General features: G+C 50.2%; 1 protein-coding gene across 4 annotated transcripts in view; it reads left to right on the forward strand.

The window, feature by feature from the left end:
* CEP295 (centrosomal protein 295) overlaps positions 1–14,281 on the forward strand; it is a 102,940-nt gene that overhangs the window by 60,014 nt on the left and 28,645 nt on the right. For all 4 annotated transcript variants that reach the window (XM_088455723.1, XM_088455726.1, XM_088455724.1 and 1 more), the window contains exons 21-24: positions 449–603; positions 711–870; positions 4,676–4,830; positions 4,938–5,097. In XM_088455723.1, the coding sequence (XP_088311849.1) occupies positions 449–603; positions 711–870; positions 4,676–4,830; positions 4,938–5,097 (630 nt within the window). The remainder of the gene's footprint in view (positions 1–448; positions 604–710; positions 871–4,675; positions 4,831–4,937; positions 5,098–14,281) is intronic.

Consider the following 14,281-nt stretch of genomic DNA (forward strand, 5'->3'; position numbering starts at 1 on the left):
CCTTAATGCCATCGAGAACTTGTGGTCAATCCTCAAGAGGCGGGTGGACAAACAAAAACCCACAAATTCTGACAAACTCCAAGCATTGATTAGGCAGGAATGGGCGGCCATCAGTCAGTATGTGGCCCAGAAGTTGTATGACAGCATGCCAGGGCGAACATCAGAGGTCTTGAAAAAGAAGGGTCAACACTGCAAATATTGTCTTATGCATAAACGTAATGTAATTGTCAATAAAAGCCTGTGACACTTATATAATGCTTGTAATTGTACTTCAGTATACCATAGTAACATCTGACAGAAAGGTCTAATAACACTGAAGCAGCAAACTTTGTGAAAACCAATACTTGTGTCATTCTCAAAACTTTTGGCCGAGGCTGTATACTGAAGTTCATATATCCAAATACTAGATTATTGTGAGGTTATAACCGCCTTTCCTTACTGATTATAGCTCCTGAGGCTGCAAATGACACTCCAACTACCGATAACCACTTTCCAACAACCTTTTACCCCCTGGATCCTAAACCTGACCTCAGTATTTCCACTCCATCGTACGCTCGCTCACACACCTCCAGCAGTTCTCCCTACACGGGCGAGCTGAGCCAGGTATGAACTCTCTGCTACGACCTGAATGTGCCACAGGAAAGTGCAGATAAGCAGATTATTCCTTCTTTCTGACAAGTCTATTAATTGGATTCAATGTGTGTTCCTAGACCTCCATTACCACTAGCAGCCAAGAGCAGCAGTCACGCCGGAGTCCTCTGCCCTATCTGCCACACAGCATCGCTGCCCTGAGCTCATCCCTTGGCTTATTCACCTCTCAGAGGCCTATTGAGGCGATCAGATCACCTGGTAAGCAGGCGGAAGCTTCAGGTAAGAGCACAAGAGGGAGATTTATAATACAGATGAGTTCTGTTTTATATAGGAAATTAGTGCAGTGGGCTATGAGCAGTGATGAACATACTTTTGTCCTGAGCGATTCTGTGCTGTGAAACTTTCTACACTTGAACTGAGCTCACGTTGTGTAACTGTGTGATTGGATGTGTGGAGAGAATGTAAGAAAGTGAGTGTAGCCGCTGTATATGTGTAACTATATTAACTGAGCAATGATGATGGCCTTAGTGACCTGATCATTACACTGAGGGTTCCTACACTTGAGCTGAGCTCATATGTGTGTGTGTTTGGATGTGTGGATAGTGTGTGTGTGTGTGCGCGCTGTGTAAGTATACCTTTAGTAACTGAGCAATGATGATGTCCTTAGTAACCTGATTAATACACTGAGGGTTCCTACACTTGATCTGAGCTCATATTGTGTGTATGAGTGTGATTGGATGTGTGCATGTCAGTAAGTGGGGATAGTGTGTGTGTGTGTGTGTGTGTGTGTGTGTGTGTGTGCTGTGTACGTATGCCTTCAGTAACTGAGCAATGATGATGTCCTTAGTAACCTGATTATTACACTGAGGGTTCCTACACTTGAGCTGAGCTCATTGTGTGTGTGTGTGTGTGTACATGTCAGTAAGTGTGGATAGTGTGTGTGTGTGGATGTGTACATGTCAGTAAGTGTGGATAGTGTGTTTGTGTGCGCGCGCTGTGTAAGTATACCTTCAGTAACTGAGCAATGATGATGTCCTTAGTAACCTGATTATTACACTGAGGGTTCCTACACTTGAGCTGAGCTCAGATGATGAGCTTGTGCCTGTATGAGTTACATTTATACATGATCCTGTACATGTGTATGGAAACTGCTGCCTATTAATGTAGGAGGAAGAAAGTGACTTTGGGCCTGATTCGGAGTTGTACGCTAATGCCGCCATTGCTGCGTCTGAGTGCGCAGCTGCTATGCAGAAATATGCAAACGTTGCAGCCGCCAGGAGATGTACTAAGACGCCCACCTGCGGCTTTGCAAATCCAGGCATCTGCATACAAAGACGCAGCTTCGGTCGCAGATCATTCGATTATCTCAGTCCTGAGTAAGCCTATGGTCCCGTAGACCGGGCGTGGGAACTGAGGCGCGGAGCCATATTTATTACATATGGGATCGCAGACCCAGTGTGTGGCTTTCTCTGCCACCACTCCCCATTACCTTCCCCAAATGCTCAATAACACTGCGAGTAAATAGTTGCGGCGAGCGACTACGGTAATGTATCCCGATGCATGCGCAGTGCGGCTTAGGCCATGGTGCGGTTTACTGATATCGCTCAACTCTGTAACCATTGGCATAGGGTCCTTCTCTGAATCCGGCCCTATGTTACCTGATCAGTGAGGAATCCTCCATCTGCTGTGGGTGGACACGGACAATGAGATATGGCCAGCCCTAGAAGGCAGGGTGCTCGGCCAAATGTAAACCCCCCCCCCCCCCCTCCCATCTTCTCTTTTATATAGTATAGCCCCCTCTGGTGTTTGCAGTGCACATGTGGTCGGCCTTGTGCCTTTCATTTTTTACTTTAAATGTCTTAAGCGGTCCATACACGGTCTGATATGCACCATGTATGACAAAGGCCGATCCGATGCCCGACATATCGAGCGGTCTCCACAAACGGAGCAAAGTTGTGGCCAACCGCCCGATATGCCAGCACCTCCCTCCCTCACCCGCATAGCGCAACATGGGGTTGTACATCGCATGCCCAGATCGAGTTAATTTTTGCCGTACGATCTGGGGATGCGATGTACGACCCCACGGGAATGCGCACGGGATGATATCATGCCCATACACGGTACGATACAGTGGCTATATAATGCCAATCCGTCGGATCGGCTACTATATCGCACCATGTATGGCCGGCTTTACTTGTGAATATTGGCACATTGCAACATTGTGGTGGGTGCATCTGTTGTAATTTTATATTTTAAGTCCATGTGTAACTGCTTTGAAAGTGCGCGTGCAGAGAGATCAGTGCGTATAAAGCACACGCCATACACATGCAGAGAGATCAGTGCGTATAAAGCACACGCCATACACATGCAGAGAGATCAGTGCGTATAAAGCACACACCATACACATGCAGAGAGATCAGTGTGTATAAAGCACACACCGTACACATGCAGAGAGATCAGTGCGTATAAAGCACACACCTTACACATGCAGAGAGATTAGTACGTATAAAGCACACACCTTACACATGCAGAGATATCAGTGTGTATAAAGCACACACCGTACACATGCAGAGAGATCAGTGTGTATAAAGCACACACCGTACACATGCAGAGAGATCAGTGTGTATAAAGCGCACACACGATACACATGCAGAGAGATCAGTGTGTATAAAGCACACACCATACACTTGCAGAGAGATCAGTGTGTATAAAGCACACACCATACACATGTAGATATCAGTGTGTATAAAGCACACACCTTACACATGCAGAGACATCAGTGTGTATAAAGAACACACCATACACATGCAGAGATATCAGTGTGTATAAAGCACACACCATACACATGCAGAGATATCAGTGTGTATAAAGCACACACCTTACACATGCAGAGATATCAGTGTGTATAAAGCGCACACACGATACACATGCAGAGAGATCAGTGTGTATAAAGCACACACCATACACTTGCAGAGAGATCAGTGTGTATAAAGCACACACCATACACATGTAGAGATCAGTGTGTATAAAGCACACACCTTACACATGCAGAGATATCAGTGTGTATAAAGCACACACCGTACACATGCAGAGAGATCAGTGTGTATAAAGCACACACCGTACACATGCAGAGAGATCAGTGTGTATAAAGCGCACACACGATACACATGCAGAGAGATCAGTGTGTATAAAGCACACACACGATACACATGCAGAGAGATCAGTGTGTATAAAGCACACACCATACACATGCAGAGAGATCAGTGTGTATAAAGCACACACCATACACATGTAGAGATCAGTGTGTATAAAGCACACACCATACACATGCAGATATATCAGTGTGTATAAAGCACACACCATACACATGCAGAGATATCAGTGTGTATAAAGCACACACCTTACACATGCAGAGATATCAGTGTGTATAAAGCACACACCGTACACATGCAGAGAGATCAGTGCGTATAAAGCACACACCGTACACATGCAGAGAGATCAGTGTGTATAAAGCGCACACACGATACACATGCAGAGAGATCAGTGTGTATAAAGCACACACCATACACATGCAGAGAGATCAGTGTGTATAAAGCACACACCATACACATGTAGAGATCAGTGTGTATAAAGCACACACCATACACATGCAGATATATCAGTGTGTATAAAGCACACACCATACACATGCAGAGATATCAGTGTGTATAAAGCACACACCTTACACATGCAGAGATATCAGTGTGTATAAAGCACACACCATACACATGCAGAGAGATCAGTGTGTATAAAGCACACACCTTACACATGTAGAGATCAGTGTGTATAAAGCACACACCATACACTTGCAGAGAGATCAGTGTGTATAAAGCACACGCCTTACACTTGCAGAGAGATCAGTGTGTATAAAGCACACGCCTTACACATGCAGAGACATCAGTGTGTATAAAGCACACACCGTGCGCATGCATGGTTTTTTTTGTTTATAGTGCTTTTAGTGCAATAATCCTCCATATGTACTAAATTCATACATCCAATTTATTGAATATTGTGATGTTTTAACACCTTTCCTTACTGATTATAGCTCCTGAGGCTGCAAATGACACTCCAACTACCGATAACCACTTTCCAACAACCTTTTACCCCCTGGATCCTAAACCTGACCTCAGTATTTCCACTCCATCGTACGCTCGCTCACACACCTCCAGCAGTTCTCCCTACACGAGCGAGCTGAGCCAGGTATGAACTCTCTGCTACGACCTGAATGTGCCACAGGAAAGTGCAGATAAGCAGATTATTCCATCTTTCTGATAAGTCTATTAATTGGATTCAATGTGTGTTCCTAGACCTCCATTACCACTAGCAGCAAAGAGCAGCAGTCACACCGGAGTCCTATGCCCTATCTGCCACACAGCATCGCTGCCCTGAGCTCATCCCTTGGCTTATTCACCTCTCAGAGTCCTATTGAGGCGATCAGATCACCTGGGAAGCAGGCGGAAGCTTCAGGTAAGAGCACAAGAGGGAGATTTATAATACAGATGAGTTGTGTTTTATATAGGAAATTAGTGCAGTGAGCTAAGAGCATTGATGAACATACATTTGTCCTGAGCGATTCTGTGCTGTGAAACTTCTACACTTGAACTGAGCTCACGTTGTGTAACTGTGTGATTGGATGTGTGGAGAGAGTGAAAGAAAGTGAGTGTAGCCGCTGTATATGTGTAACTATATTAACTGAGCAATGATGCCCTTAGTGACTGGATGTGGATGTGTGTGTGTGTGTGTGTGTGTGTGTGTGCGCCTTTAGTAACTGAGCAATGATGCCCTTAGTGACTGGATATGTGTGTGTGTGTGTGTTTAGTAACTGAGCAATGATGTCCTTTATAACCTGATCATTACACTGAGGGTTCTTACACTTGATCTGAGCTCATATTGTGGATGTGTACATGTCAGTAAGTGGGGATCGTGTGAGTGAGGTGTGTGAGAAAGAGAATGCGCGCTGTGTAAGTATGCCTTCAGTAACTGAGCAATGATGATGCCCTTAGTGATTGGATGTATGGAGTGTGTGTGTGTGTGCTGTGTAAGTATGCCTTAGGTAACTGAGCAATGATGTCCTTTATAACCTGATCATTACACTGAGGGTTCCTACACTTGATCTGAGCTCATATTGTGTGTGTGTGTGTGTGTGTTGTGTGATTGGATGTGTGCATGGCAGTAAGTGGGGATTGTGTATGTGTGTGCTGTGTAAGCATGCCTTTAGTAACTCAGCAATGATGATGCCCTTAGTGATTGGATGTGTGGATTGTGTGTGTGTGCCTTTAGTAACTGAGCAATGATGATGTCCTTTGTAACCTGATCATTACACTGAGGGTTCCTACACTTGATCTGAGCTCATATCATCAACTTCTGTAACTGTGGTTAGATGTTTGCGTGGTCTTGTATGTTGCATGTACAGGGTGAGTATGGTAAATGCTGACTGATGAAGTGAATATTGCTGTCTCTCCCCTGTTTGATGAGGATGTCTCTGTAGTGGGTGAACACAGACATTGAGATCTCTGTCACCCCTAGAAAGCAGGGCACTTGTATAAGATTATTGTATAGCCCTCCTCTTCTTCTTTTCTCAGTGCACGACACTGGAGTTTGGCTCAGGGCCTTGTGCCTTTAATTTTTACTTTCTACTTCAGGGTCCATAGGGGGTCCACAGGGTTGACCTTGGGGTTATAGCTGGAACAGGATCCATGGGCACCACACAGTTAAGCTTTTAGCTCCCAGGATGCACTTGGGTCCTCCTCTATACCCCGCCCCCGAGCCACAGGCACCCCAGTGTAAGCTGGTGCCCGGCCGGAGTCGGTCACCGCGCAGGGGGGCTGCAGGAGCAGCCCCCAAAAGCTTTTATTTTAAGTTAAATTTTATTTATTTTTAATCTATTTTTACTACAGACGGCAGCGAAGGGCTGTCTGTACAGACGCCCACGCTGCCGCTCTGATCCCCGACTGGCGCCGCGACGCCAGTACTGATCTGGGGATCGCGGCGGGAGGACAGAGTCCGTACTAGCCGGACTCTGTCTACCTCCCAGGACTGCTGCCGGAGTCGCCGGGGATGCAGGTAAGCCGCGCGTCGCTGGCTAGCGGCGGCGCGCGGAATGCCTTAAATGCAGTCCTTTAGCCTCCGGTCCGGGGGACAGACCGGAGGCTGCTGGCAGTGGCGGCGGGCCCCCCCCCCATAACCCGTGGGACCACTAGACCACCAGGGATAACCGGCAAGCGGGAAGCCAGCATCCCTGGGGTTAATGGCCAGCCAGGGGAGGAAGCCTTCCCTGTCAGCGGCTCCTCCCCTCAGCTCAGCGCGCCTTTCAGCACGCAGTCTGGCGTCGCTGAGCTGCAGATTCCTCGGCCACTCCTCCTCTGAGGTCTCCAGCGGCCATTTTCCCAGTGGCAGCGCAGATCTCAGGGAGCACGCGGACCGGTCCCCCTGTGTACCTCTCCCCTGATTAAGGACAGCGTACACAGCACTATAGCCCTCCCAGACACTGAATCTGGGCAGGTTGATTGTAGTGTAAAGGTGCAGTGAGTATATCTTCCTGCATGGTATGTGACTTTTTGCTAGTGCTGCCTGTCTGTGCTTATTTTCCGCTTACTGTCAGCTTATACCTATCCCTTTACTTCTCCTACAAGCCCTGCAGGTGTGTGGGGGAGGGGCGTTTCTACTGACCTCACTTATATAGATCACGTATTTGTGAGGTCCGTCACATACAGTTGTGTGCTACTCAGTGCCATATTGTGGGCTGTTGTTCAGCACACCGGTGAGTGCGTTTTACTTCTAACCTGGTGCCAGATATATAATATATTCTGTCATGTCAGACCAGGAGGTTGAGCGCTCAGTGGCTCCGGTGTTGGCCTCCTGCGGACGCTGTTCTGCAGGAGTAGATAGGGAGGATTTGTCACAGGATGGCCTGTGTAGTCGATGCCAGGTGGCTCCTGGCCCATCCAGACCTTCTCTGGCGCAGGAACCACCGTGGGCGATGTTTTCTCAAGTGCTGGTGTCTATTGCGGACCGTCTGTCGGTCCCGACTGCTCTCCCTACTAGGGCGGTGCCCCAGCCGACCATCCCCCATTCCCCGGGTGTCCCGCAGTTATTGCGGAGTCCTCCTGGGTCTCAATCAGTTGGTCCCTTTGGGGGGTTGCCTATGTATATACAGGCTTCCCCTGTGCCGCAGCAGCCTGTGGTACCTTTTCAGGCCCCTATGGCGACGCCTCCACCATGGGTGGATGTGCTCTCCAACTCCGTGCAAAATTTGGCGGCCGCTTCCTCGGCTTTTCAGTCAATGTTGCAGACTGACATGCCTTCTAGGATTTCTAAACGCCCACTCATGGCACGGGCTGCTCAGGTATCGGACTCAGAGGGTTCCTCAGATGATGGGGAGGTCCCTGATGACACTGACTCGGACGCCTCGGTCCAGGAAATGGATACCAAGTCGTCCATTAATGTGCGAGCACTAGTTAGGGCGGTGCGAGCTATTCTTCTTATAGAGGATGAGGCACCGGTTCCTAGGTCGAAGTTTCCTAGTTTCAAAAAAACTAAGGTGGCTTCTGCGGTGTTTCCCCTGTCTGATCAGTTGACGGATCATATGGCGGTAGCTTGGCAGGCGCCCAGTAAGAGATTCCTTCCTCAGAAGCGGTTGGCTTCTAATTACCCCTTCCCTGAGGCACATTGTAAAAAATGGGAAACTCCACCGGCGGTGGATTCCCATGTCACCCGTTTAACTCGGGGCGCCACCTTACCATTACCGTCGATATCCTCGCTGAAGGATCCCACGGACAGGAAAGTTGAGACTTGCTTAAAGTCTATTTACTCCCTCTCCGGGGCGGTGGCCCGACCGTCCATGGCCATTTCCTGGGTGGCCAAGGCCATTGAGGGGTGGGCCAATGCATTGGAAGATACCTTCCCGGACGACGCTCCGGATGTCCAGCGGGCGTTGTTGGGACAAATGAGGGACGCCGCTTCTTACATTGGAGAAGCTTCTTTAGATGCTAGTCTGCTGACCTCGCGGGTATCGACTGCAGCGGTGTCTGCCCGCCGATCCTTATGGTTGCGGTCCTGGAGAGCGGACTCTGATTCAAAGAAAGGTCTGGAGGCCTTACCTTTCAATGGGGAATTACTATTTGGTCCGGACTTGGACAAAATAGTGGACACCCTGGCTAAATCCAAGTCGGCCTTCCTCCCTTCGGCGGCACTGCCTGCTAAGGTTCGGAGTTCGGCTTTTCGTTCCTTTCGGGTTCAGGGTAAGGCGAAAGGTCAGTCCTTCCCGAGACAGTCTGCGAGTAAGACGGCCTCTAAACCCAAGAAGCAAGCCTGGAGTGCTCGGCGCCCTTCTTCCAAGCAGGAAGATAAACCTGCGGCCTGATGGGACGGGCCTCCCTCTGGGGGACCTCAGAGTGGGAGGCCGACTTCTTCTATTTGCCCAGTGCTGGCACAATACCACCACGGATGCCTGGGTTCGAGAAGTGGTCTCCCAGGGGTACGCCCTGTCTTTTCGGCACAGACCACCCCACCAGTTTTTCTGCACAAGTCCTTCTCAGGACAAGACCAAGGCGTTACAGGTTCAGGAGGCTATAGAGTCCTTGCTGAAAGCAGGGGTCATTGTTCCCGTTCCTCTATCACAACGAGGGACGGGGTATTATTCGTCTCTGTTTCTGGTGCAGAAACCCAATGGTTCTCATCGCCCTATCCTCAACTTGAAGTCTCTGAACAAATTCCTCAGAGTTCCCAAGTTCAGGATGGAAACGTTACGTTCCATCATTCTGGCGATGGAACCGGGGGATTACATGGTGTCCCTGGACATCCAGGACGCCTACCTCCATGTTCCGATAGCATCTTCACACCAGCGGTATCTGAGGTTCGCTATCCTTCAACACCACTATCAGTTCCGGGCGCTACCCTTTGGTCTCTCCACGGCACCGAGGGTGTTCACGAAGATTATGGCGGTCATGGCCGCACATCTTCGGAACCAGAATGTACGGCTGCTGCCGTACCTGGACGACCTCCTGTTGCTGGCGAGCTCCCCGGAGGTACTGCTTCAACATCTCCACCTGACGATCGCTTGCCTGCAAGCACACGGGTGGTTGATAAATTGGAAAAAGTCCTCCCTGATTCCATCACAGCGGATGGTTCATTTGGGAGCCCTGCTGGATTCGCGTCAGCAAAGGATCTTCCTGACTCCGGAGAAGGTCGCCTCACTACAGCTGCGGATACGCAGTTGCCTGAGCCGTTGCCGCCTGTCGGTCCATTCGGCTATGAGAGTTCTGGGGTCCATGGTGTCGACATTCGACATGGTGGAATTTGCCCAGTTCCATTCCCGGCCCCTGCAGGGGCTGATTCTATCAGAATGGAACGGGTTACCTCACCGGATCCGCTCTCAGGTGCTGGTGTTGTCTCCGGACGTTCGGCTATCTTTGGCTTGGTGGCTTCAGACAGCTCATCTGGTCGAGGGGCGCCCATTTTGGGTCCCGGACTGGGTCCTGCTCACGACGGATGCCAGTCTCCGGGGTTGGGGGGCAGTGACCGGCTCTTTGTCGCTTCAGGGTCGTTGGTCAGCGGAAGAAGCACTTCTCCCCATCAACATCCTGGAACTGCGGGCAGTATACAAGGCCCTGCAGTCGTCCGGCCCCGCTCTTCACGGAAGGGCGGTACAGGTGCAGTCCGACAACGCCACCACGGTGGCGTATATCAATCACCAAGGCGGAACTCGCAGTCAGGCAGCGATGTCGGAGGTGTCTCGTATCCTGTCTTGGGCGGAGGGTCACATTCCAGTGATCTCGGCGGTCTTCATCCCCGGAGTCCTCAATTGGGAGGCGGACTTCCTCAGCCGTCACGACGTGCATCCCGGGGAATGGTCGCTTCACCCAGAGGTGTTTCAGCTACTCGTGGACAGGTGGGGACTGCCGGAGCTGGACTTGATGGCCTCCCGTCACAATCACAAGTTGCCCGTTTACGGGTCAAGGACAAGAGACGCAGGTGCAAGTCTGGTGGACGCGCTGTCGCTGACATGGACGTTTCACCTGGCGTATCTGTTTCCTCCGATATCCCTGCTTCCTCGGGTTCTGCGGAAATTCAAGCAGGACGGCGGCATGCTCGTGCTGGTAGCTCCGGCCTGGCCCAGACGTCCTTGGTACTCCGATCTGAGGAGCCTCTCCATCGACGTTCCGTACCTTCTTCCTCAACGTCGGGACCTGTTGTCTCAGGGGCCCTGCCTTTACCCGGATCTGGGTCGGCTGTCTTTGACGGCGTGGCTCTTGAGACAGCCGTCTTGAGGTCTCGGGGCTTCTCCAGTTCGGTTATTGGTACGATGCTCAGGGCACGCAAGCCTGCTTCAGCACGGATTTATCACAGAGTGTGGCACACTTACTTTCAGTGGTGTGAGTCCAGACTTTATGATCCTCAGGTGTTCCGAGTTTCTAGGATCTTGGAATTTCTTCAGTCAGGATTGGATCTCGGCTTACGCCTTGCATCTCTGAAGGTTCATGTGTCCGCCTTGTCCGTGTGGTTTCAACGGCGGATTGCAATACTACCAGACGTTCACACCTTTTTCCAAGGTGTTATCAGGATCCAGCCTCCCTTTGTGCCTCCGGTGGCTCCTTGGGACTTGGCGGTGGTGCTACGGGTCCTGCAGGGTCCTCCGTTTGAGCCTCTTGAGGCGGTGGAGCTCAAGTGGCTGACATTTAAGACGGTTTTTCTCCTGGCAATTGCTTCGGCCAGGAGGGTGTCTGAATTGGGGGCGCTTTCCTGTCGCCCTCCTTTCCTAATTTTTCACCAGGACAGAGCGGTGCTCCGCACTCGTCCTGAGTTTTTGCCCAAAGTGGTCTCGAAGTTCCATATTAATCAGGAACTTGTTGTGCCAGCTTTTCAGTCCCCTGATCTTTCAGCTGGTGAGACTTCCTTAGATGTGGTCCGGGCGCTTAGAATTTATGTAGACCGGACGGCTTCGGTTAGGAAGTCTGATTCCTTGTTTATCCTCTTTGGTTTTCACAAGAGGGGTTGGCCTGCCAACAAACAAACGTTAGCCCGTTGGCTTCGTTCCGTTATTTGTGAGGCTTATGCACAGGAGGGCTTACCTGTGCCAGCCTCTGTTAAGGCTCATTCCACTCGTTCTGTGGGTCCCTCTTGGGCTGCTAGACGTGGCGCTTCTGCTGTTCAGCTGTGTAGGGCGGCCACTTGGTCTTCAATTCAAACGTTTTTGAGGTTCTATGCGTTTGACACCTTTGCCTCTCAGGATGCATCCTTTGGGCGCCGGGTACTCCTTTCAGCACAGGAGCGTCCCCGCCCTTAGTTGTACTGCTTTGGGACATCCCCAAGGTCAACCCTGTGGACCCCCTATGGACCCTGAAGTAGAAAACAAGAGATATGGTAAGAACTTACCTTTGTTATCTCTGTTTCTACGAAGTCCATAGGGTCCACAGGGCGCCCGCCCTGACGCACCTGGCTTCAAATGGGCTGTGTGGCTGGTCACCGGTTTTCCGTCTCCTATTGCTGTGAGTATGGTTTCTTGTGTGTTCCAGTCTTCCTTCTCTCTGTTCCATATTCTCCTCCGGCCTAGGCTGCTTACCAACTGGGGTGCCTGTGGCTCGGGGGCGGGGTATAGAGGAGGACCCAAGTGCATCCTGGGAGCTAAAAGCTTAACTGTGTGGTGCCCATGGATCCTGTTCCAGCTATAACCCCAAGGTCAACCCTGTGGACCCTATGGACTTCGTAGAAACAGAGATAACAAAGGTAAGTTCTTACCATATCTCTTGTTTTTACACTATATTTCCTCTACTGCATATTATAGGAAAGCCTCCGCTGTCTACCTGTGTGACTAAGGCTTGCCTGGTAACCCATCTGTGACGCTCTACTTTAGTTCTGTCCCTCAGTGACGCAGGGCAGGGAGAGCTGACCATTGGCCACAATTTTCCTCTAGACACCCAACCGACTGCTGTGAAATGAGAGTGGACAGGAGAGCTGACTGTAAACTTCAAGATCCAGCTACTTTGTAATTAAAGAGTGACCTATGTTCCCACAATCAAGTAGACAACATCAAATGTCATCAAATGTCAAATGTCAACATCAAATGTCATCAACATCAAATGTCATGAACGACATTGAGCACAGCCTGCCGGGGACACACTAGACGATATCGCTCAGGGAGCATATCGTCTAGTGTGTATGCACCTTAAGACACCACTATGGTAGTGAGACGCAAACCACCGCCTCACCAAGGGCTTTCTGCGTTTGATCCTCATTTGATGTTGTCTACTTGCAGGGACTAATGGTAGACTGGATCTAGGAGCAGGGAGCAGAGTCCTATAGGGGAGTGTAGTAGTTATGTTTTGCTGTAACCCACTGTCTCTGTTGCACTAAATCCTTTCATCTGTTGTATCGGAGGAAGGGATCTGATGCAAATCCAGCAATATTCCCTTATCCCTGTGCTTTTATGCTGAAGGCTTAACGCTGAAGCTGATTCATCTACAAGATCATTGAAAAATAAAACTTACTTGCGTATGTTGTATCTTTCCACTTTGTTATTAGCGAGACCTTAGCGTTGTACTTCTCGCTTTATAGTTATGTCGTTTTCTCCTTCATCCACTAGGGGACACTGGAGTTCAAGACAGTGGGGTATAGACGGTGGTAGAGTAGAGCCTGGCACTTTAAATAATTCAGAAGTGTGACTGGCTCCTCCCCCTCTATGCCCCATCAGCCCCAGTTTTAGAAATGTGCCCGAGAAGAGCCGGTCACATAGGGCTGAGCTCCAGCCCACACTTAGTAATTTTACTTTTATTTTAACTTTATTTATTTTCATAGCTTCAACAAGCATTGAGGACAGGCTGACAGAGTGCTGCGTCTGTCAGCCTGCTACATGGAGGCATCAGGAGGACCCGCCACCACTAATAAAGAGTGCGTGTCCGGGTCCCAGGCACCCTGGCAGTAGCTCAGGGAGGGACACGCCACAGCTTAATATAGAAGCTGTGTCCGTGCTTCCCTATGCCTAGCCGCAGTCCTGATGCCAGCAGCTGGTAAGTATAGCTCTGTTCCCCTGACTAGCGGGGGACTGAGTTAGATCTGCGGCCCCTCCGCCCCCTCCCAGGCTCATACAGTCCTGGATTCCTGTTATAACGCCGCTAGCATTATTACAAGGGGCGGAGCTACCGCGCATATAGCGCGGATACCCATCAAGGGAGACTGTTCAGACAGTCTGTAATTACATAGGTGCGCTGTGCACTGCCCTGCTACGAGCTGCTGGCGCATCTCTTAACATCCCTGCACTGCTGAGTCAGCGCTGGCTCACTTAAAAGAGTCTGACAGCGCTGTGTGACTGCTGCCGATGTGATCTCCTCCTCCCTCTGCTCTATGCCATAGTGGTGAGCAGCAGGGGTTAGTTTATTGCCGGTTAAGACCGGATGCAGTTAGCGCCGGGGCTCTACTCCCGGCAGTGAGGGGGCGTGGCTTAGGTCCGGCAGCCGTTACTGCTCCCGGGGAGCAGGCACCGCATATTTTTTCTAGCCTCTCAGTTGGCGCGCACTACAGCGCAGGCATATGCAGAGGCTGTCACTGTACAGAATACAGACAGTCTGTAACTTTGCAGAGGCAGCTGCTTGCAGTGCAGGGAGAGGGTAGAAGTTTGTGCCTGAAGACGCTGCACTCACTGTACCGCTGCTGGAGT

Source organism: Taudactylus pleione, unplaced genomic scaffold, assembly GCF_031769625.1.
Source record: "Taudactylus pleione unplaced genomic scaffold, aTauple2 ptg000667l, whole genome shotgun sequence".
Taxonomy (NCBI): Eukaryota; Metazoa; Chordata; class Amphibia; order Anura; family Myobatrachidae; genus Taudactylus; species Taudactylus pleione.